The following is a 24,280-nucleotide window of genomic DNA, read 5'->3' on the forward strand; positions in this document are numbered from 1 at the left end:
TTCTCATGAAAGCAATTACAAATAGACGCAGTCATGACATCCTATTAACATAAAACATCTGTAAAGATGTGACTTTTTCTGAAAACAAAACTAACATTACATTTTTCCCCATGAAGTGTGTGTGTGTGTAGGCTGTGTCGATCAGTGGGTGTTAAAATGAGGTTGTGTGTGTTTTATTATTATTTTTTTTTAATATAAGGGTAGTTCCACGAAATGAGTCCCTTTAGGGTAGTGTAGCTTGTTGAACAAAAATGACCTGTGTTATTTCACAAAATGTTTACATTCTGTCATGATGAGCACATGTTCAACTTAATAAAAAAACATGTTTTCCTATCGCAAGAGGTTAAATAAATCAGTGTCTGTAGTAAGTGCCAAGTAAAGTAAGTGATCATCACAATATTGACGATTTCATCTTAAATCAGCCATGAGTCTCTTTGTGACAGTGGGAATGTAAGCTCATTGTGTGCAATAGGGAGGACAATTAAATGCCAGCTTCACCAAAACATGTACATTGTTAAAAGATTTCTAGCCTGTCTATTTATGGCTAATAGGGTTGACGTGTTATGCTCGACCCATTCAGTTTTTCACCACGAAACACCAGAAGTTTGGGAAAAAGAGTAGAACACATGAAGTGTGTGTAGATCATGTTTAGATGGCTGTATTTTGCATAAACCTCAGCGTACGAGTCACTGAAGTGTAGAATGGGTCAAGAAGTGCAGTTACTTTGACAGTGGTAGCTATGCTGTGCAGTATGCCCCGAAAAGCTGTGCTATGTTGGTGAAAAAGATGATTGATCACTTTTCATAAGTGCACTAGAAAGCACACATTTGTTTCATGCGTTTTTGTTTTCAAATGTCTGCAACAAGTAACAACACACGAAAGTTACTCTGCATACCAGGCATTTTTGTAACCCTTCCCTATTCCCTCAGAGCAGAATCAGTCTTCCTCTGTGTGCATCGTGATGTCATTGAATTCCAACGCCTGTGTGTGCTTTTCTGCTGACTCACAGCAGACCAGGGAGAAGAGGCGGGATTTTAACTAGTAATTTCCTGTTGCACAGGAAACACATTCTTAGCCCTAACTAGTTAGTCAAATTATGGGGCGTTCCTCCTGCCAGTTCCCGGCAGCTTTTTCACTGCATCCAGGAATCTCTGAACTCAATTCCTAGAGGGGCCCATTTAGTGTGTGTGCGTGTGTGTTTACCTTTTCCACAATAGGAAAAATTCACTTGATAGGATTCATTGCTTTCATATATCAAAATGTGTCTGTTATTTTAGGTGCCTGCATACACCTCACTTACTTAGCACAATGCACAGGACTAAATTAATCGAGACTCCGTCAGTTTGTATAATGTGTAAATGTACACTCACCGGACAGTTTTTATTAGGTGCACCCTTCTAATACCGGGTCGGACCCCTCCTTTGCCTCCAGAACAGCCTCAATTATTCGGGGCATGGATTCTTCAAGTCGAAAACATTCCACAGGTTAGTTGGTCCATGCTGATGCGATGGCATCACGCAGTTGCTGCAAATTGGATGGCGGTACACCACTGCCACCAGCATATACCGTTGACAGCAGGCAGGATGGGTCCATGGACTCATGATGCTTATGCCAAATCCTGACTCTGCCATCAGCATGACACAGCAGGAACCGGGATTTGTTGAACCAGTCTATGTTTTTCCACTCCTCAATTGTCCAGTGTTGGTGATCTTGTTTTTAACTGATAGGTGTGGAACCCGGTGTGGTCGTCTGCTGCAATAGCCCATCCGTGACAAGGATCGACGAGTTGTGCGTTCCGAGATGCCGATCTGCACTCCACTGTTGTACTGCGCTGTTATTTGTCTGTTTGTTGCCAGCCTATTAGCTTGCACGATTCTTGCCGTTCTCCTTCGATCTCTATCACTAACGAGCTGTTTTCGCCCCCAGGACTGCCGCTAACTGGATGTGTTTTGTTTGTCGCACCATTCTCTGTCAACCCTAGACACTGTCGTGCGTGAAAAGCCCAGTATGCCGGCCTTTTCTGGGATATTGGAACCAGCGCAACAGGCACCGGCGATCATACCACACTCAGTCACTTGTTTTGCCCATTCTAACGTTCAATCGAACAGTAACTGAATGCCTCGATGCCTGTCTGCCTGCTTTATACAGCAAGCCACGGCCTCGCGACTCACTGTCTGTAGGAGCGATCCATTTATGTGAATGGGGGGGCGGTGAGTGTATACGTGCGTAGGTCCAATTAGGTGTTAAGGTCTTACTGCAATTGTACTTTTTGTATTTAATGTGTACCTTCCTAAACGAATACCAATTTAATTCCAGTTCCATATTAATTTAACACCAGTAAACCTATACACTTCCTCAATTGAGGTTGGCTCATGCACCTACTTCTTCTTGTTTTGCTCACCATTTTGTCCCCTATGCTTTGTCTCATTGTCTCGCAGCACGATAAGGGAAGTGGGAAAGCACTGGCAAAGTACACCGCCCTGGAGGAAAAGGAAGCCCAGAACCTAGAAGTTGTAGCCTTCTGTGAAGACGTAGCAATGTAAGCTGTGTGTGTGTGTTCAGTATGTGTGTGTGTTCTGAGCACACACCTTAGTACTGTGTGAGTGTACGCAAAGGAGTGTGTGCACGCACAGTACTGTGTGTGTGCTGTAATTGCATGTTTGTGTGACTGGGTGTGTAGCCTCACTCCAGTCCTCTGGGTGGAGTGGTGATGTAGCTTTGCTCTGGAAATCGCTCTCCAGCATGGTGACATAACAACACCAACAAAGCAGTACACCATACACGCACACACAGTGTAAAAGCTGCCCCATATACCCCCATCCCTAATGGGAAAGCCATCGTTATAGACCACGAAGAGTCTTCACATGTAAATGAGAAGTATAGAGGCAATTGAGAGTAATCTCGATGACAGTTCAGTAAGCATCAATACATTAGTTCCTGAGTAATTATTCAATTCCATTCAGTAATGCTTTATTGGCAGAAAACACAGTACATGTGCAGCAAATATCACCAAAGCAGAAGAGTTTTAGAAGAACTTTAGATCCCATAAGGAAGTACGGGACGGGGGAAGTTAAGTAGGAGAACTAATCACAGGAATTGAGTCAGTCCGTTATCTATTAGTTTATGCATGTGTAATAGGCCAGCAAACTTCCAGATTTGCAAACTAAGGTAATAAAAAGTACAGAATCAATTCTATGTAAAGGTGACGTACTGGATTTCAATTGGCTGATTTTGTATTTTTTTTTCAGACTGAGGTCAAAGTTTGCCCACGATGACCTCCACACCAACCCGGGGTACGTGCTGAGCGCGGTGATCCCCCAGAGGGACGGGGGAGGGGACAACGGCTGCAGCGTCAAGGTGTCCATCGAGATCTCTGAGTCCCAGGAGCCTGTCACCTTCACCTGCGACGGTAAGGACATATCACAACACCCTTACTAGGCTTGCTAAATTCTGATACCTCGGTTGGAGAATTCCAGGATTCAGGACCGAACACGACCCTGGGTGTGCAGGCTGGTTGCTAAGATGCCTTTATAACCATAAAAGTAGGTTATTACTACATGCAATGACATCAAGGGGCCTCTTTAGAATGGAGCTCTCCCAGGTCTAATTAACCCAACTGCAAAAAAAAAGACAGAGCTCTTCAGATGACAGACAAGAATACTGGGCCAGAGGTCCAAAGGAGGAAGCAGCATTCGGGACAGAGTTTTTTTTTTCTTCTTTCCTTTTCTTTTTTTTGTGGAAACACGCCACATTCCCTCTCCTCACAAATAAAAGGTTGTGCCACTGCCCTGGAGCAGCTATGTCGGCCAAAGGGCTTCTCTATATTATGTTCACTCATTCGCCCACTGGGCTTTTGGTTTGATCTCTGGGGGTGCGTTGTCATTGGCTGACCCCAGGTTCGTAGCGCCGCCCCTGGATCCACCCCTCCAATGCCAGTCACTGATCTCTCTTGGCCTGGCCCCCTGTGACCAAGTTCTCTAATGGAGTCTGCTCTGAACTCCCTGGGTCCTGGCAGCGAATCAACACCAGCCTTTTGTGTGTGGATTCTATCTTTCCTTAATTGCTTTTTTATTTTAAAACCAAACTGGTATTGCTTACTCGTTCCTGTGTGTGTGTGGCCAGTCCCACTAACCCAGTCTCTCTGTAACCACACCAACTGGTCATGCTGCCTCTTCTTTCTCATGCACTGTACAGCCAGGCCTGATTCGCTGTACAGTACATATTCCCCCGATTGGCCACAATGGGAAAAGCCAGGGTTGTATGTCGGCACACAGGAACAATGGCCTTCTCTCCCTTTTAGGAGGGGGGGAAGTGTACGGGGGGGTACAAGAGCAGGCTGAAAATATATTTTCTTTCCCTCTTTCTTGTGTAATCTGTCGCGTTTCTCTCTCGGTCCTCAGGCAGGCCCCTCTGTTCCACTTCCACCCACATTCCACCAGCTTCCTAAATTTGGCGTGTGGAAAATTCTACCGGGGGTGAACAAAAACGCATTCCCAGATGACTCTTTCCCCAACTGCTACTGTTACAGCTTCTCTGCTCTGCTCTGACACTCTTACTGTATTTAACAGCCAGACAGAGACGAGCTAGCTTCTGTTACCGGGGAGAAAAAAAACAATTAGTTCTTTCTTAGGCTAGAATCTTCAACTGCACGATTTAGGTTAGAGATTCCTTGCATACCTTGGCGTGGGGAGAGAGGAAACCCAGGGAACTGGCTGAGGTGGATGTCTGGTGGCTTTGAGTGTGTTGGATGTCACCTTAGTCAAACCCCTCGTTTTTAGCTCTGTCTGCTGCAGTTCTCTGATCTGAAATGCCCCGCTCTCTTTGTCTTTTGATCTCTCTTGCCATCATACTCTCGCTCTCACTGTCTTGCTTTCCCTTATGTTCTCTCTCTTGCTATGTTGCTCTCTTTTTTTCTCTAAGTGCCTTTTTAAATCTGATGAAGAAGTAGACAGTAAAACGCAGAAATGGAGTTGTTTAAATTCCCTCTATTGATGATGAGAAATGCAGTTGTTCCTGTCCCCGTTGGTGCTGAGGTAATATGTCTGGGTTCTGCTTTGCCCTGGCAGGATCGCCCAGGACCTGGCCCCTTCCTGGCGGCTGATTGGATGTGAGCCCTCAATTGACGTCACTCATTGGCTGGGTATTCAAGTGCAAGCTAACGAGTTGCTAGAATCCTGCTGTGTTTCGAGACTAGTATTGTAATCATCGACACCAGTCCTGTCATAGACTGTTCTCCTTGCTACCGCAAGGCAAGCGGTACTGGAGCGCCAAGTCTAGGTCCAAGAGGCTTCAAAACAACTTCTACCCCCAAGCCATAAGACTACTGAACATCTAATCAAATGGCATCCCAGACTATTTGCATTGCCCCCCCCTCCCTCTTTTACACTGCTCCTACTCCTACTATTATCTGTCCATAAGTAACTTTAATAACTCTACCCACGTGTTTATATTACCCCAGTTACCTCGACTAACCGGTGCCCCCGCACGTTCTCTGTACCGCTGTATATAGTCTCGCTATTGTTATTTTACTGCTGCACTTTAATTATTTGTTACTTTATTTCTTATTTTTTTAGGTATTCTTCTTAAAACTGCATTGTTGGTTAGGGGCTTGTAAGTAAGCATTTCACTGTAAGGTCTACACCTGCTGTATTCGGAGCATGTGACTAATAACGTTTGATTCGATTCTCCCGCTTTAGACCAGACCCAGCCCCTAAGCACCTACGTTCGTGTGCGTGTGTGACCACGCAAGTCGCAAACATTCCAGCACCATGTGTGAGTTCGTAGCGACACGCAAGAGGGCTTTTTTTCAGCACACACTCTCTGGAATGCCAGCCTGGTCCCAGATCTGTTTCTGCTGTCTTGCATCCTCCAATGACCATAAGAGGCAAGACAGCACAAACAGATCTGGCAACATGCTCCCAAAATGCCCTCTCTTCGGTTGTTGACCAGTTAGCCTGACAGGGATCCTTAGAAAGCCACCTCACAGCACCCACCCACTACCAAGATGTGACCAATCATAACGCTCTCTAAATTCACCAATAGGCCTTCTAGTATTGTTTCCTTAATACTAAGTCCAGTCCATTCCTCTGTAGGGTGTGGGGTTGTTATTGCTGGAGAGCCCAGGGTGGTCTGTGTGTGTGTGCTGGCATCAAACGGAGGAGAAACCAAGAACCCCCCCCCCCCTTCTAGAAGTGGCAGAACAATCTGTTTTGTGTCAGGTTACACATGCGTACACACAGTCACATACACACGTTTCATTCTCCGCCAAATATTTCCCAGGAAACATGCCCATGTATACGAACATAAGGCTTTTCCAATAACACAGTATCGTAATGCAGCCTGAGATCATTCACTGAACCGTTTTAATTCGATTAAGATAGGGGAGATCAAATTAGCCTGGTCTCAGATCTGTTTGTGCCATCTTGCCAACTCATATACGCTCATTGTCACGCCAGTGACTAGGAGTGGGCGAGACGGCACATACAGATCTCGGACCAGGTTAGGTATGAATATAGTTTGACTTGAACCACCCACACTGTAATCCTATCTGAGAGGATCTTTGCGATATTGTTTTATGAAACTGCTATCTGGACAATTATTGACTCCTCCTTTTCCATCAGCGATAGTTTCTGACCGTTCCGTCGGGCCTCTTGGACTTGAAATCATCACTTTATTGGGTGGATCAGAAGCTCTTGATTCCTTGTTTATTGAGAATCTGGCTGCTGCTTCTTCTCCTACCTGTGGCCTAGAGGTGGACAAACGGCACCTTGCTTTATTAGTGTGGTGGTGTCCTTGTGTTCACCTGTCTAATCAATGATTCCTTCAAGGAATGGAGGAAGGAAGGATGCACTTTTAAAGAAATTGAACAGGAGACTTTGTATGCCATTGTGCTTGCTGTAACTCTCACTCACTCTCCCCACCTTTCTCCTCCTCCCTTAGTGAGTTCTCATGTAGAGCTCCTCATCATGCAAGCCCTGTGTTGGGTCCACGACGACCTCAACCAGGTGGATATCGGCAGCTACGTCCTCAAGGTCTGCGGCCAAGAGGAGGTGCTGCAAAAGTGAGCACACACACACACACACAAATGTAAAACCCTGGCCTCCACATTTCCCACAATCCTACACGCACACACACAACCACACACACACTGGCACACAACCCCACGCTGACACCTGCGTTTCCCACAATCCTGCCTCTAAGTGTCCTCTCGCCCTCGCAGAGAGAGGAGAAGAGGAGCGAGATTAAACAAGAATATCAACAAGCTCACTGCCAACATTCCTCAAGCAGGGAGCCATTTGTCTTTAATTGTGTAAGGAAAATGTTTCCTTTTGGCCATTTTGCCAGTTCTGTTGCAAAAGCAACAGTCAGGAGGGCAGGGGCTGCTTTTACTAATTAAGAACAGAGGGGTTGCGCAAAAGCAGGTTTTGTTTTAAAGACTTCTTTGGCATAAATACTCTTAGGTCAAGTGTGTGTGTTGGTGATGTGTCGGGTTGACTCATAACCCGCAGTTATATCCACTGGGCCGGGCAGGTTTAGGGTAGTGAAATATTGTGCGGCTGATGGGGTGCGTGGGTGACGGGCAGGTTGAATAAAGCGCAAACTGTATTATAAATGTGTCATTCTTGTGCAATTCATACCTAGGCTACATTGAGGTTTTTATTCCATTATTTATCTCTAGCGTTAGTGCGTAAGCCTAAACTTCAGGGCCTAACTGTATGCGTGCCAAATACATGGCTATTGCCAAGTGCTTTTGGGAACTTAGGCAGAAAATGTTGACTTCGATCCACTGAGGGGAAAAAAAGGACAATGTTGGATTTGAATTCAATTAAAAAAATTAAAAATACAAAAAAACGGGAAAATAGCGAGGTTGAAAATAAAGAGAAGGGAGGGCCAGAACAGTAGGCTAATGTTTGGGAAATATGTTGTGTGATTTGTGAGGTGCTATACAAATTCGACAGTCACAAGACGGGGACTTCAAGTATGGTACGTCAAGGGAACTGTACTGTTCAGATCGGTTAAATGGAATAGTAACTGAAGTCTATAACCTCTCACATAGCCTAATCTATTAACTTCGGCAGCATTAAGCAGTTTTTTTTTCAGTAAAATGATACACCAAATGTACATTTTCACTCGGGAACAGGAGTGGAGAAATATTATTTATTTATTTCAGCATCTTGAGAGAATGAATGTGTGGTTAGGGACCATCTGTAAAGTTGCTATCTTTATCAGCATCATAAAAGCTGATTTAGTATTACAACCACATAAAATATGCATACAAGCCAAACTGAAATCTTATCAGAAACATGTTGGGTCATTTTCACAGCTTTTAATTCCCTTAAAAACCGGTCAAACGGATGTTTGGATGGAAACTCATTACCATTCTTTTGTTTTATTGCATTTTCTCCACGGTCCTTCAACATCTTTGCTGCAGGAGAGAAGAAGAGATGAATGAGAAAATGACCAATGTCAACTAGATTGAAGCATGCGTTCTATCGATGTATGACATATTTTCTGGTGAGCAAGGGTTTATTTAGTATTCTAGGGCAACAAGTAATGAAAGAAGAGAAGCTGCATGTATCTAATTATAGACAAGTTAACTAACAAATAGTCTACCAAAGTGTTGAAAATTATAAGCAGAAAAATAGGCATATCTAAATTGAGCTTTTAAAAAATCCTGCACCCCGACAACAAAATAGTTTTTTATTTTATAAATGTTTTATTTTACCCCCTTTTCTCCCCAATTTTCGTGGTATCCAATTGCTAGTAATTACTATCTTGTCTCATCGCTACAACTCCCGTACGGGCTCGGGAGAGACGAAGGTCGAAAGCCATGCGTCCTCCGAAACACAACCCAACCAAGCCGCACTGCTTCTTAACACAGCGCGCCTCCAACCCGGAAGCCAGCCGCACCAATGTGTCGGAGGAAACACCGTGCACCTGGCTCCCTTGGTTAGCGCGCACTGCGCCCGGCCCGCCACAGGAGTAGCTGGTGCGCGATGAGACAAGGATATCCCTACCGGCCAAACCCTCCCTAACCCGGACAACGCTAGGCCAATTGTGCGTCGCCCCACTGACCTCCCGGTCGCGCCCGGCTGCGACAGAGCCTGGGCGCGAACCCAGAGTCTCTGGTGGCGCAGCTTGCGCTGCGATGCAGTGCCCTAGACCACTGCGCCACCCGGGAGGCCCTAGACAACAAAATAGTTTGGGTGCGGGCCTCAGGTTTTCACTTTATCACATATAGTCAGGCGGTTACGAATGGGTTATTAACAATTGCGGGAGGCTGCAGGTGATCAAATAGTTGACCTGCGTAGCATGTGTGTGTCTTTCTGTGTGTGTTGCTTGCATGCACTACATTTTTAGAGACTTTGGTCAGTTTCGCTTTGTGTCAAGCTACAAATTCCCCAGTGTGTTTATCTGTACTCTCCCGGCCTTGTCTGGTCTTGGCAAGCCCTCAGAAGGTCCTGGAATGTTTCCATTGCTCCCAGCCCCTGCTAAGCATAGCATCTCTCAGGTCAGGTCCCCCTCTGGCCCTTTAGATTCATTGGAACTCTTTAACTTTTAAGTGGGTTTTAAGTGTTTAGTTCTAAGTTACTCTTGGGTTTAATGTCCTTGTGTACACCAACGGCCTTAACCGATAAATCTGAATTACTATGGCCTAGTTCCATTTGGCCTACTTCCTCACCATTCAACACCATTGATTTGAAAGGTTAGATTAGGTGGAAACCAGATGACGGACTTTCCATCATAACCTATTGGAAGGCTAGTTGGAGCCACTACCATATTGCTGATTCGTCCCTTTTCCCATAATTTTACATCTATGAACACCAAAAGGAAAGGTGGTAAGGGCTTGGGGCTAAGTGCTGAAACGGAACTGGGCTCATTCCTCACAATGTTCCGAGCATAATGCTATAACTGCTGGGTGTTGTTCATTTGGGCACGCAACGGGAAACCTTTGTAAACTTCTTGAAATAAAAACAAACTTGTGCATTTCTTATTGGACCAAATCCAGGTTGTCCCTTTGTTTCCTTCTATTTGGTACCTAATGGACAAGACCCTGATATCATATTTGACCTTAGACCACCTGTGGCCCTGTGTCCTCTCCATAGTAAGCACAGCCTGGGCAGCCACGAGTACGTACAGAACTGCAGGAAGTGGGAGGCAGAGATCAAGCTCCAGCTGCTCTCCCAGAGCACCATGAGAAGGGATCTGGCACGAACGGTAAGACCCAAACCAACCTACAAATCAGTGATGTAGCACTTTGATGTGTGTTTAAAGCTCAAAAGTAGAATAAGACCAGCTAAAGGTCAAAGGCCTGGAGGAAAGTTAATGAAATAGACAGACAGATGTCCAGAAAAGAAAACTTCAAACTTGCAGGGAGACGGGCAGACTTGCAGGGAGACGGGCAGACTTGCAGGGAGACGGGCAGACTTGCAGGGAGACGGGCAGACAGGCTGGCTATCATAAATACCTCGTTAAAGCAAACATTCAAGAAATACTGACCTTATTGGTAAGACCGACACACGCCATTTGAAACCTAGCAGTGTCAGGCCTGTAAGTTCAAGGTTCTTCCTATATACTTCAAAAGCGTGTTCACTTCAACAGTGACGTCGTTCACGGTAAGATGCAATCATATTAAGACCTTTCATCAAAAGCTTGTCGAACTGCACTCCAGAAATGAGCCGACTTTGAAACCCTAGTGTGATTCGAGGGAGGCCGCAGTGAAATGTCATGGTTTGTTGTGTGCACGCAGGCGGAAGACGACACCTCTCAGGTGGACTTGGAGAGGCACTTGGGCCAAGTGGAGAGGCCGTTCAAGGAGAACGTCACCAGGTAGGAACATGCCTTTCTTTCTGCTCCTTATCGCGTCATCTTAGCCATTGTTTGAGGCCAAACATGGCCATCTAGAATTCCCGATAACGGCTGAGATTTCTGTGATTGGATAATTCTCTCTCTCTCTCTCAGACAAGGCCTGGCTGACTATCTGGAAGGCTATCACAATCAAGTCAACATCTGCCTGCAGAATGAGGTAGCTTATGAAGTTAATTCACATCTTTGACACTGCACTGAAGACCCTAAATGTTTCTGTGATAGCGGATGTCTGTGATGGTTGTGGTGTAAAATTGCTATCAGGCGTTGAGTAGTGGTTGTTCATCGTGTGTATAGTTCACACATGCTTGCGACAGGCCTATAAATTCCTGGATGACATGTGCTCTAGAAATGGCACATCTGTTTCAAGAATCACTTTTGAATTGTTGACTAACTGAACAGAGATTGTGTACGCACACACACACTTGACAATGACTTTGTTCCACCACAGAGCACCCAATATAAGACGGTGGATCGGGTGGTGCAGACAGTGAAGAACCTTTGCTGTGCCCTGGACGAGGTGGAGACGCAGGCCATCACCGAAGCAGTGAGAAGGGTTAAGCATTCTGTCAACCTCCCCAGGACACGCTCGCCAGAGGTGGGTCCAATGATGTCTAACCATCATGAATATATAAAGGCACAGTACCAGTCAAAAGTTTAGACACATCTACTCATTCCAGGGTTTTTCTTTATTTTTGCTTTTTTCTACATTGTAGAATAATAGTGAAGACATCAACACTATGAAATAACACAAATGGAATCATGTAGTAACCAAAAAAGTGTTAACTTCTCTAGGGTAGGGGGCAGCATTCGGAATTTTGGATGAAAAGCATGCCCAAATTAAACGGCCTGCTTCTCGGGCCCAGAAGATATGATATGCATATAACTGGTAGATTTGGATAGAAAACACTCTAAAGTTTCCAAAACTGTTAAAATAGTGTCTGTGTCTCTAAAATAGTGTCTAGTGTCTGTATAACAGAACTGATTTGGCAGGCGAAAACCTGAGAAAAATCCATTCGGGAAGTCGTTTTTTTTGTTGGTTTTGTAGTTTTCTATTCAATGCCATTACAGTATCCATTGACTTAGGACTCAAATTGCAGTTCCTATGCCTTCCACTAGATGTCAACAGTCTTTAGAAATTGTTTCAGGCTTGTATTCTGAAAAATGAGGAAGTAAGAGCAGTCTGAATGAGTGGACCCTAAAGTGTCACAGAGCTTTTTCATGCGCGCGACCGAGAGAATGCCTTTCTTGTTTACCTTTTTATATTGACGACGTTATTGTCCGGTTGAAATATTATCGATTATTTAGGTTAAAAACAACCTGAGGATTGAATATAGACATCGTTTGACATGTTTCTATGAACTTTACGGATACAATTTGGATTTTGTCTGCTTGTTTTGAATGCGTTTGAGCCTGTGGATTACTGAAGAAAACTGAGGTTTTTTGGATATAAAGAGACTTTATCGAACAAAAGGAACATTTATTGAGTAAATGAATGTCTGTTGAGTGCAACCATTTGAAGATCATCAAAGGTAAGGGATTCATTTTATCTCTATTTCTGACTTGTGTAACTCTTCTACTTGGCTGGTTACTGTTTGTAATGATTTGTCTTCTGGGCTATGTTCTCAAATAATCGTAAGGTATGCTTTCGCCGTAAAGCATTTTTAAAATCTGACACTGTGGTTGGATTCACAAGAAGTTAGTCTTTAAACCTATGTAAATATGTTTTGTTTTCTGAATTTTTATGAGTATTTCTGTATTTTAATTTGGCGCCCAGCAGTTTCACTGGCTGTTGAAGAGGTGGGACGCTAACGTCTCACGTACCCAAGAGAGGTTAAAAAAATCTAAATGTATTTTATATTTGAGTTACTTCAATTAGCCACCCTTTGCCTTTATTACAGCTTTGCACACTCTTGGCATTCTCTCAACCAGCTTCATGATGTAGTCACCTGGAATGCATTTCAATTAAAAGGTGTGCCTTGTTGAAGTTAATTTGTGGAATTTCCTTCTTAATGCATTTGAGCCATTTAGTTGTGTTGTGACAAGGTAGGGGTTGTATACAGAAGATAGCCCTATTTAGTTAACTTCTCTGGGATATGTGGGACGTTAGCGTCCCACTTGGCCAAAAGCCAGAAAAAATGTAGCATGCCAAATTCAAATATATTACTATAAAAATCAATCTTTCATGAAATCACACATGAAAGATACCAAATTAAAGCTACACATGTTGTGAATCCAGCCAACATGTCTGATTTCAAAAAGGATTTAGGAGGAAAGCACACCAAACAATTATGTTAGCTCAGTACATAGCCACAGAAAAACACAGCCATTTTCCCAGCAAAAGATAGTAGTCACAAAAAGCAGAAATAGAGATAAAATTAATCACTAACCTTTGATGATCTTCATCAGATGACACTCATAGGACATCATGTTACACAATACATTTATGTTTTGTTCGATAATGTGCATATTTATATCCACAAATCTCGGTTTACATTGGCGCCATGTTCAGAAATGCCTCCAAAATATCCAGAGAAATTGCAGAGAGCCACGTCAAATAACAGAAATACTCATAATAAACTTTGATGAAAGATAAATGTTTTACACAGAATTAAAGATACACTTGTTCTTAATGCAACCGCTGTCAGATTTAAAAAAAAAACTTTACGTAAAAAGCACACCATGCAATAATCTGAGACGGCGCTCAGATTTAACAACATTTCTCCGCCATGTTGGAGTCAACAGAAATACGAAATTACATCATAAATATTCCCTTACCTATGATTATCTTCATCAGAATGCACTGCCAGGAATCCTAGTTCCACAATAAATCGTTGTTTTGTTCGATAATGTCCATTACTTATGTCCAAGTAGCTACTTTTGCTAGCATGTGTAGTACACGTGTCCAAACGCTCGCGCAGATGCAGGCAAACGTCGGAGGAAAACTTCATAAAGTTATATTACAAGTCGAATAAACTGGTCAAAGTAAGTAGAGAATCAATCTTCAGGATGTTGTTATCATATATATCCAATAACGTTCCAACCGGAGCATTCCTTCATGTCTGTAGAAGTTATGGAACGCAAGGCGATATCATGAGGAAAGCGCATGACCAGGAACTGGCAATCTGCCAGACCACTGACTCATTCCTCTCTCATCCGGCCCCACAACACAGTATAAACTTCATTCAACGTTCTACCGACTGTTGACATCTAGTGGAAGGCATAGGAAGTGCAAACAGATCCATATATTACAGGGAATTGAATAGGCGATGAGTTTAACATGGACCAGCCTCAGAATTCTCTTTTCCTGTTTGGATTTTCTCTCAAGTTTTTGCCTGCCATATGAGTTCTGTTATACTCACAGACATCATTCAAACAGTTTTAGAAACTTCAGAGTGTTTTCTATCCAATAGTAATAATAATATGCATATATTAGCATCTGGGACAGTGTAGGAGGCTGTTCAATCTGGGCACGCTATTAATCCAAAAGTGAAAATGCTGCCCCCTATCATAAAGAAGTTAAAGACCAAGTCCATATTATGGCAAGAACAGCTCACATAAGCAAAGCGAAACGACTGTCCACCATTACTTTAAGACATGAAGGTCAGTCAATGTGGAAAATTTCAAGAACTTTGAACGTTTCTTCAAGTGCAGTTGCAAAAAACCATCAAGCACTATGATGAAACTGGCTCTCGTGAGGACCGCCACAGGAAAGGAAGACCCAGAGTTACCTCTGCTGCAGAGGATAAGTTCATTAGAGTTACCAGACTCAGAAATTGCAGCCCAGAGTTCAAGTAACAGACATATCTCAACATCAACTGTTCAGAGGAGGCTGCGTGAATCAGGCCTTCATGGTCGAATTGCTGCAAAGAAACCACTATTAAAGGACACCAATAAGAAGAGACTTGCTTGGGCCAAGAAACAATGGACATTAGACCGGTGGAAATCTGTCCTTTGGTCTAATGAGTCCAAATTTGAGATTTTTGGTTCCAACCGCCATGTCTTTGTGAGACGAAGAGTAGGTGAACGGATGATCTCTGCATGTGCGTTTCCCACCGTGAAGCATGGAGGAGGAGGTGTGATTGTGTGTGGGTGCTTTGCTTGTGACACTATCTGTGATTTATTTAGAATTCAAGGCACACTTAACCAGCATGACGACCACAGCATTCTGCAGCGATACTCCATCCCATCTGGTTTGCACTTAGTGGGATCATTTGTTTTTCCACAGCACAATGACCCAACTCACATCCAGGCTGTGTAAGGGCTATTTGACCAAGTAGGAGAGTGATTGAGTGCTACATCAGACGACCTGGCCTCCACAATCACCCGACCCCAACCCAATTGAGATGGTTTGGGATGAGTTGGACCGCAGAGTGAAGGAAAAGCAGCCAACAAGTGCTCAGCATATGTGGGAACTCCTTCAAGACTGTTGGAAAAGCATTCCTCATGAAGCTGGTTGAGAGAATGCCAAGAGTGTGCAAAGCTGTCATCAAGGCCAATGGTGGATACTTTGAGGAATCTTAAATATAAAATATTTATTTGGTTACTACATGATTCCATATGTGTTATTTCATAGTTTTGACATCTTCATACTTCATAGTTTCATAGTTTTGACATCTTTGACATCTTATTCTACAATGTAGAAAATAGTAAAAATTAAAAGAAACCCTGGAATGAGTAGGTGTGTCTGAACTTTTGACTGGTACTGTATGTCTATTGGTTGGTCACTTCTACCGATCACTCACTCACTCACTCACACAGACATATTGATATATAGCTGTCAGACATACACATCTGTCTCACTGCAGCGAAAGGGCGTAGGATAGTTTAACAGGAGATGGAATTCTAGCAGTTATCATATCTGTGTACTTTTCTATCTCAGGTGGGCTCCAAATCCTCAGCAAATGGTGAGTGCTACAACAACAAGTCACATTTTTCACACATCAAAAGTTTGACTCCGCAATATGACTTTGATCAGTCCATAATCACACAGTGGGGCAATTCCTGCTTCCAGAAATCAACAACAAAAACAGTTCAAATCCTTTGCGCTAACGTAACCCTCTGACCCATCCAGGTCACCTCAGCCCCGTGGAGGAATGCATGGGCTTCCTGACGGAAGCCGTCTACGACCTGGCCAAGCTTTACTTGCGCTCCTTCTGCCCCGCTGCCTCCTCTACCTCTTCCCCCGACCCCTCCTCCAACTCCCAGCATGTCGAGGGGGAGTCTGCTGCGGAGGGGCGTGGCAGCAAGGAGGCCTCGGGCACCACGGACCATCTGCAGTTCACCCTGTTCGCAATGCACGGCATCCCCGCCGTCTGGGTCAGCAGGTGTGTGTAACCCCAGTCCAATATACCATTTTACGTTTTCTGGATTGCAGTAAGTAAGATACCTGAGACTATAGTTTCCACCTTTTTAAGAAGGACTTGGCCTCAGAATTGATACTCTTGTTGTCTTGCTCCTCCGTTGTTTCTCTCCGTGTCTTATTTCCCCCGTCACGGTATCCAATTCCACCAAGGCTTTAATCTATTTATGGTGTCTTTCTGTCTGGAATAGACTTGAGCCAACCTTTCCATTCAGTGAGCATAATCTTACACGACTTGGGGACTTGGGGAGTGGCACATTTTGTGACTCTCACTCCAGGGTTGTGTTCAATATGGTTCACAACAGAAAGCGTTTTAAAATGTTTTGCAACGGAAAACAACAATGTGCGTTTCTTATTGGACAAGGCTAGGTAGTTCCTCCCTGTTTCAGTCACTTTTTTCCGTTTGGTGCCGAATGAAAAAAGACCCAGGCTTGATCCAGGTCCAAAATGCCACTGTAAAACGCCGTCCAGGACTCAAGTATTTTTATGGTAGGCAGACGACCGCTTCAAAAAGAGAGGATCTGGTTAATAACAGGCTGTTTCTTTCTGCCCGTCATCCATAGGGCCTCGTCCAAGAGCTATTTTTAGGAGATATGGGAAACATTTTTGAGCACCATACCAAAGGAGGTCTGAAAATATTTATCCCATAACACAAGGCCAGAAGTGTTCCCCTGAAAATGTTTAGTCCCGAACTAACAGCTACTCTGTGTTCCAAAATGATTGCATGGCTGGACTCGTCCCTCGTCATCATGGCTTGAGTGCTTTGCTCTTTTGTGGCTAGCGTCCTATGACAAACACACATGCAAACACACACACACCATCTGTAGGCACAGTGATGCATCATGTCACCAGCGACAGTGGAGGCACGCATACCATGCTGTGTCGAAGCACAAGACTCATGGCATTGAGCAATAAGAAATATTTTGGAATCCCAAATGGTTCACTGCCTGGTATTGTGCTCATAAAATGCAATGTCTTTCATAATGTGAAAGACATGGAACTGTTTAAATAAGAGGAGCCAATTTAACAAAATCTGCATTTGATAAATGGTTCTGAGAGCTCTGTTAGTAGTGTATTAAAGAATGCACTAGTGTGGCTTTATTAGGTACAGAGGACGACTGTGTTTTATGGACAAGAGTCTATTCTCTCTGTGTACATGGATGGGAGTTTAACTTGTTCATTCATAATTTGTTCATTTCTTCCTCCCTTCTTTTGCAGCTATGAGAAGTACTATCTGATGTGTGCTTTGACTCACAACGGCAGGAACCTGTTCAAGCCCATCCAGTCCAAGAAAGTGGCCACCTACAAGAGCTTCTTCTACCACATCAAATGGGACGAAATGTACTTGAAATACAATGGCTAGTTATAGTAGTGTTTATGTTGAATGATGTGCCTCTTTAGGATCAAAATGTAGACTAGGGTCAAATGTTCTTCGCTTCTGTCATGCAGGCTCCAACACAATGTACATAGCATGACAATAATACAAACTGATAGCCATGACATGATAACATTAAAGGCGAGGTCTGTTGTTACCCATAATCAGTGTGTCGTTCAGCCTATCACTGGATACAATTACTAGTAATAGATATCAGATTCCACTTGCAGACACTTTGATCCAAAGCATCTTGCAGGACAGTGAGGGATACTGTACTTGTTTTGTATGTGATCCTTGCGGGAATTGAGTCCTCATACCAACTGAGCCACAAACGGTATGATGATGATCTAAGAATATAGTCACAGGCTAGTGGGAATACAGACTCACAAGCTATGCACATTCATACTTATTCACTATTCTCACTCCAATCCCTCTCCATTTTCCACCACGATTCCCACTCCATTTTCCCCTCTTATTCTCACTCTGTTCCCTCTTTCCAGGATCAACTTTCCAATGGCGGTGGCCCTGCTTCCATTGGAGTCAATGCTGACTCTCTCCCTCTTTGGGGTCCTGAACCAGAACGCCAGCGGCTCCCCGGACTCCAACAAACAGCGCAAGGGACCAGAAGTGCTGGGCAAAGTCTCCCTGCCCCTATTTGACTTCCGACGGTGATGCTCAACACATTTAGTAGTGTGGTTGACTGTGCAATTGCTGTTTGTGTGTTTTGTTGTGTTGCATGGCATTTGAATGAGTGTATTTCAAGAGTTGATTGTGTAAATAGCTGTCTATTGGGGATTCAGAATGTTGGGGTGCTTTGTGTGTTGCTATGCATGTTAATGCTTACGCGTGTGTTTTTCCAGGGTGCTGGCGAGGGGAACCAAGCTGCTGTGTCTGTGGACCTCTTCTCAGGCTGCCTCTGCTGCAGCCGGGATCCGGAGGAAGAACCTGGCCGAGAGGATCATACTGCAGGTGACTCCACGACTCTACACAGCAATACTGTACCCATAGAAAATTACTAGAGCGCACTTTCCCGTCCAAGTCGATGTTCTGCGATTTTCTTATGTGTAGGTCCTGTTCAAATGCAAATCTTCCCTCCTTTTTCAAAGCAATCAGTGATTCAACACAATTGGACAGGTGAAGCCAAGCACCTGTTCAATCATGTTAGATCAGTTTTAACCTCAAGCAAATTGAAGAAAAAGCTTGTTTTCTTTTAAAAGTACTTCAAACAGGACCCAAAGTCTCTCTTACACTCCCCTATCTCAAACACATTTCCCATTTTGTGGTGTCCTAATGTGTGTGTACCCATGCACGTTTGTGTGTCTGCCTAACCATTCCATGACCCCCCCCCCCCCCTCCAGGTCGACTTCCCCAGCCCAGTGGCGGACGTGCTGTACGTGGGGCCCCAGGAGAGCCCCTGCCCTGACCCCAACACCCTGGAGGAGCTGGACCCTGACCTGCGCCGCCGGGTGGAGAAACTTTGCAGCCGAGCCTCTACCTTCGGGTACTGTGTCTGTCGTCATGATATAATACATGAGTTATGATGACACAAACTGTTATGAACCTTCCTTCATAAGGCCCTACATATCACGATCATAATTATGACACAGCAGTTGTCATAAACCGTCATGGCCGCAAGTCTCTCACGGTTTATGACATCTGCTATGTCATTGTGATCGTGATATGTAGGGCCTTATGAAGGAAGGTTCATAACAGTTTGTGTCATAACTTTGTCATAAGCTGACACCAGCTGCCATTATGACAACTGTTATGTCATTATTATAATGGTGTTATGTAGGGCCTTACGAAGGCTTTATCCCCAAATGACTCTCCAGTCCTCCCAGACCATAGATGGCTGTCTGTCCTCATTCCAGTGTCTGTTCCCCCAGACGTTTAACTGTGGGCATATAAATGCCCACTTAAACCCACCCCAGGCTGCCAGCCAGATTCATTACCCTTTTCCCAGCCTCCACAGAGAGCAATTTCTTCTAAAGCGCTAATCCCTTTTACTTTCTCTGAGCTTTCTCTCATTTACTCCGATTATAACCACATGGTTTTGCCTTCTGTTTTGTTAGGGTGTATTTCCGAGTCCTAAAGGTTATCTCAGAACAAGAGTGTAGCTAACCTGAAAGGCTGTCCACGGCATAGTCTGTAGATCAGGGGTTTCCCAAACTCGGTCCTGCCCCCCCCCCTGGGTGCACGTTTAGTTTTTTGCCCTAGCACTACACAGCTGATTCAAATAACCAAGTCATCATCACGCTTTGATTCTTTGAATCAGCTGTGTAGTGCTAGGGCAAAAACCATAACGTGGCACCCAGAGGTGTCCCCATGACCTATGCAGTAATATGCCATCAGAGGGGATGAGCATTATATGAGCTGTTGGTGGGATTTGTGGCAAGAGAGTGCTGCACTGCCGTCTATCGTATAGCGTTCATTTATAGTGTTCGTTACCACACCGTAGCAAAATGTTTTGCAACGGAAAACAAACACAAGCGCTTCTTACTTGTCAAGTATGGATAGTTCCAACCCATTTGACTTTGCTTCAGACCCTTTTTTTGGTTTTCGTGCCTAACTGAACATGACCCAGATGGTGATGACCATAAATTACGTATAGAATCTGAAGAAAGTGATTTCTAATAGGGTCTTTGTTGTGAGAACCCTGTCAGCGGTAGCAGTGGTCTATGTTCTGCCTCACCGTATCACCCCCCTCTCTCTCCTCCTCCCTCGCACCCCCAGGTTGACGCGGGCTGACCGCCAGCTGCTGTGGGACCAGCGGCACCACTGCCGGGCTCACACCCACAGCCTGCCCAAGGTGCTGGCCAGCGCCCCCAGCTGGGACTGGGGCAGCATAGCTGAGATTCACGCCCTACTCCACAACTGGCCCTCACTCCAACCCGTCTGTGCTCTGGAGCTGCTCGACTCTAAGTACGTGTGGTGTACACACACACACACACACACACACACACACACACACACACACACACACACACACACACACACACACACACACACACACAGAGGCAGACACACACACACACTCCTTAAGTTTGAGTGTGCAAAGCTAGAGTTTAAGCAGTGGTCAATAGAAACCTGCGGTAGATAAGTCGTATGTGTAAAGTGGGAGGTGTGCGAGTTGACGTTTACGTGAGTATGTAGGTTAAAGGTCACACAAGTTTGACCTGCTTGTCTTGGTCTCTCTGTCCTGCAGGTTTGCTGACACAGAGGTGAGGAGTGTGGCTGTCAGCTGGATCGAATCCAGCAGTGATGACGAGTTGGCCGACTACCTGCCTCAGCTAGTGCAGGTGAACAGTCTGTAGTACACACACACATACACAGGTAAACAATTTGTTAGTGACCCTGAATGCTTTTCTCAACCACTTATCCTTTTCCGTGTCCTTGTCGCTCTCTCAGGCACTGAAGTTTGAGTGTCACCTGAATAACGCCCTGGTGATATTCCTGCTGTCCAGAGCACAGGGCAACGTCAACATCACCCTTTACCTGTACTGGTGAGTCTCCACCGGGCCCTAAAATTAACACTGGCCACCAGCCAAATGCGGATCAATTTTTGGCATTGGCGGGTAAGAATGTAGAATTCACCAGCCTTCTTGGCAGGTGGTCACGCTCAGGGATATACAGTGCGAGCAGCTCATAAAAATAGTCAAGTATGGGCACAAGTGCAAGTTGTGATTTATAGCTAAATAAATGCTGCAGTAGCTGTTTTCAAAGTATTTCTGCCGTTTTGTTTCATATCTGGTAATGTACAAAGAAATCTGAATCCTAACGTTATAGCTATCCCACCATGCGAAGCAACACTGCCTGTCTGAGGGGCTGTGAGCACTGTGAGTGAAGTGCTGAAAAATGTGTTTTTGGAAGCAATGCGCACAGGCATATTAGTTGGTCTAATTTACCCGAAAGTGAGACTTTGTCTTTGTGTTTCTTGGCTATTTACATTATGTTCACAAGCTATGGTTGCTTGTCAATGTTTGAGTTTGCTTCCACTGCTAGCAAAAAGTGACTGTAGGCCTCTACTAGTGAGATTCTTACAGACACATTGACAACCGGAGTGGGTGGCCCTGTTACCAAGGTAACCTTAAAGGGACAGCTGAACATTTTTGTATGATATTTTGGTTTAACCTCTAATTCCTCCCAAACCCGGATCCGGGAGCACCCCCACCAGTAAAAAAGCTGACTAGCATAGCCTAGCATAGCGTCACAAGTAAATACTAGCATCTAAATATCATTAAATCACAAGTCCAAGACACCAGATGAAAGATACACTTCTTGTGAATCCAGCCATCATTTCTGATTTTTAAAATGTTTTACAGGGAAGACACAATATGTAAATCTATTAGCTAACCACGTTAGCAAAAGACGACACTTTTCTTACTCCACCATTTTTTTACTGCATCAGTAGCTATCACAAATTCGACCAAATAAAGATATAAATAGCCACTAACCAAGAAACAACTATCAGATGACAGTCTGATAACATATTTATTGTATAGCATATGTTTTGTTAGAAAAATGTGCATATTTCAGGTATAAATCATAGTTTACCATTGCAGCCACCATCACAACTCTCACCAAAGCGACTAGAATAACTACAGAGAGCAACGTGTATTACCTAATTACTCATCATAAAACATTTAAGTGTTTTACAGCGAAAACACAATATAGCGTTATATTAGCTTACCACAATAGCAAACCACACAACAGCATTGATTCCAGCCAAACATAGCGATAACGTATTCACCACCAAAATATATTAATTTTTTCACTAACCTTCTCAGAATTCTTCAGATGACAGTCCTGTAACATCATATTACACAATGCATATAGAGTTTGTTCGAAAATGTGCATATTTAGCGGCACAAATCGTGGTTATACAATGAGAAAAGTTGCCAAGCTGCCCAGAAAATGTCGGGCGCCATCTTGGAGAGGCACCTATTCTAATCAATAAATAATCATAAACTTGACTAAAAAATACAGGGTGGACAGCAAATGAAAGACAAATTAGTTCTTAATGCAATCGCTTTGTTACATTTTTAAAATTAACGTTATTGCGCAATACAGCGTGCGCTAAAGCAAGGCTACACTGAAATTAATGGCGGCTTATGCATTTAACATTTTTCAACAGAACAACGATTTATCAGCATAAATTGTTCTTACTTTTTGATGAACTCCCATCAGAATCTTGGGAAAGGTGTCCTTTGTCCAGAACAATCGTCTTTTGGTTGAAAGATGTCCTCTTGTCTTGTCGAAATAGCCGCTAACGTTCGGCATGTGCCGGAAAGGTGTCCAACTCTTGAAAGCGCGTCACAAAGAAATGCCAGAAAATCGCAATAAACTGATATAAATTGCTATAAGTCGGTTTAAATTAACTACCTTATGATGTCTTTAACAACTATAACGAATAAAAACATGACCGGAGATATAGAACTGGCAAAACGAAAGCTTGGCAGGAGGCCACTCTGATGTCCCTACTGCGCCAGGCGCACCGTTGAAAAGGACGGTACTTCCGCTCCACGGTCTTATATAAGGTCCCAGATTGCGCAATCCACTCCATTCAAATTCTCACCACTTACTGACATCTAGAGGAAGGCGTATGCAGTGTTTGTAGCCCCACAGCGTACATAGGGACTTATAAACTGACCCCAGAACAGGGACCTCGATTTCAGAAATCTCACTCCCTGACAGGAAATGTGCTGCAGAATGAGTCCTGTTTCACTCAGAGACATAATTCAAACGGTTTTAGAAACTAGAGTGTTTTCTATCCAATAGTAATAATAATATGCATATTGTACGAGCAAGAATTGAGTACGAGGCAGTTTAATTTGGGAACTCATTTTTCCAAAGTCGAAATAGCACCCCCCATAGGCTCAAGAGGTTAGACTCAGGTCACAGAGTATTTAAGTATTAAATCAAACAATATCACTTCTTACTAGTAATACATTTCTTGTTTTAGAAGCATGCTAATCCATATTTTTTTTAATATACCTGTCACAGTGGTTGATAGACTAAAAAGTTAGTTTTAAGCCCTGGTCTACACATACTGAGGAAACTAGTGGTATAGCATAGTATAAAGCAGGGACCTACTGAGGAAACTAGTGGTATAGCATAGTATAAAGCAGGGACCTACTGAGGAAACTAGTGGTATAGCATAGTATAAAGCAGGGACCTACTGAGGAAACTAGTGGCATAGTATAAAGCAGGGACCTACTGAGGAAACTAGGGGTATAGTATAAATCAGGGACCTACTGAGGAAACTAGTGGTATAGTATAAAGCAGGGACCTACTGAGGAAACTAGGGGTATAGTATAAAGCAGGGACCTACTGAGGAAACTAGGGGTATAGTATAAAGCAGGGACCTACTGAGGAAACTAGGGGCATAGTATAAAGCAGGGACCTACTGAGGAAACTAGTGGTATAGTATAAAGGAAACTAGTGGTATAGTATAAAGCAGGGACCTACTGAGGAAACTAGGGGCATAGTATAAAGCAGGGACCTACTGAGGAAACTAGGGGTATAGTATAAAGCAGGGATCATCAACTAGACCCAATTTTTTGGGGGGGAGCCGATGGTCAGGGGGCCAGAACATAATTACAAATAATTTGTAGACTGCAAATTGGCCGCAAGAAGCCCAAACAGATTTAACATTTGACTAAAACATTAAAACACAT

The 24,280-nt window shown here is 43.9% G+C and overlaps 1 protein-coding gene across 1 annotated transcript in view; it reads left to right on the forward strand.

Moving 5' to 3' along the window:
• LOC120066096 (phosphatidylinositol 4-phosphate 3-kinase C2 domain-containing subunit alpha-like) overlaps positions 1-24,280 on the forward strand; it is a 57,972-nt gene that overhangs the window by 20,387 nt on the left and 13,305 nt on the right. The window contains exons 3-18 of the mRNA XM_039017201.1: positions 2,439-2,539; positions 3,249-3,409; positions 6,940-7,060; positions 10,107-10,218; positions 10,751-10,830; positions 10,963-11,026; positions 11,318-11,464; positions 15,749-15,773; positions 15,941-16,193; positions 17,447-17,569; positions 18,104-18,271; positions 18,464-18,572; positions 18,962-19,104; positions 20,337-20,525; positions 20,809-20,902; positions 21,012-21,106. Of these exons, the coding sequence (XP_038873129.1) occupies positions 2,439-2,539; positions 3,249-3,409; positions 6,940-7,060; positions 10,107-10,218; positions 10,751-10,830; positions 10,963-11,026; positions 11,318-11,464; positions 15,749-15,773; positions 15,941-16,193; positions 17,447-17,569; positions 18,104-18,271; positions 18,464-18,572; positions 18,962-19,104; positions 20,337-20,525; positions 20,809-20,902; positions 21,012-21,106 (1,985 nt within the window). The remainder of the gene's footprint in view (positions 1-2,438; positions 2,540-3,248; positions 3,410-6,939; positions 7,061-10,106; positions 10,219-10,750; positions 10,831-10,962; positions 11,027-11,317; positions 11,465-15,748; positions 15,774-15,940; positions 16,194-17,446; positions 17,570-18,103; positions 18,272-18,463; positions 18,573-18,961; positions 19,105-20,336; positions 20,526-20,808; positions 20,903-21,011; positions 21,107-24,280) is intronic.

This window comes from Salvelinus namaycush, chromosome 21 (genome assembly GCF_016432855.1).
Source record: "Salvelinus namaycush isolate Seneca chromosome 21, SaNama_1.0, whole genome shotgun sequence".
NCBI classification, from domain to species: Eukaryota; Metazoa; Chordata; class Actinopteri; order Salmoniformes; family Salmonidae; genus Salvelinus; species Salvelinus namaycush.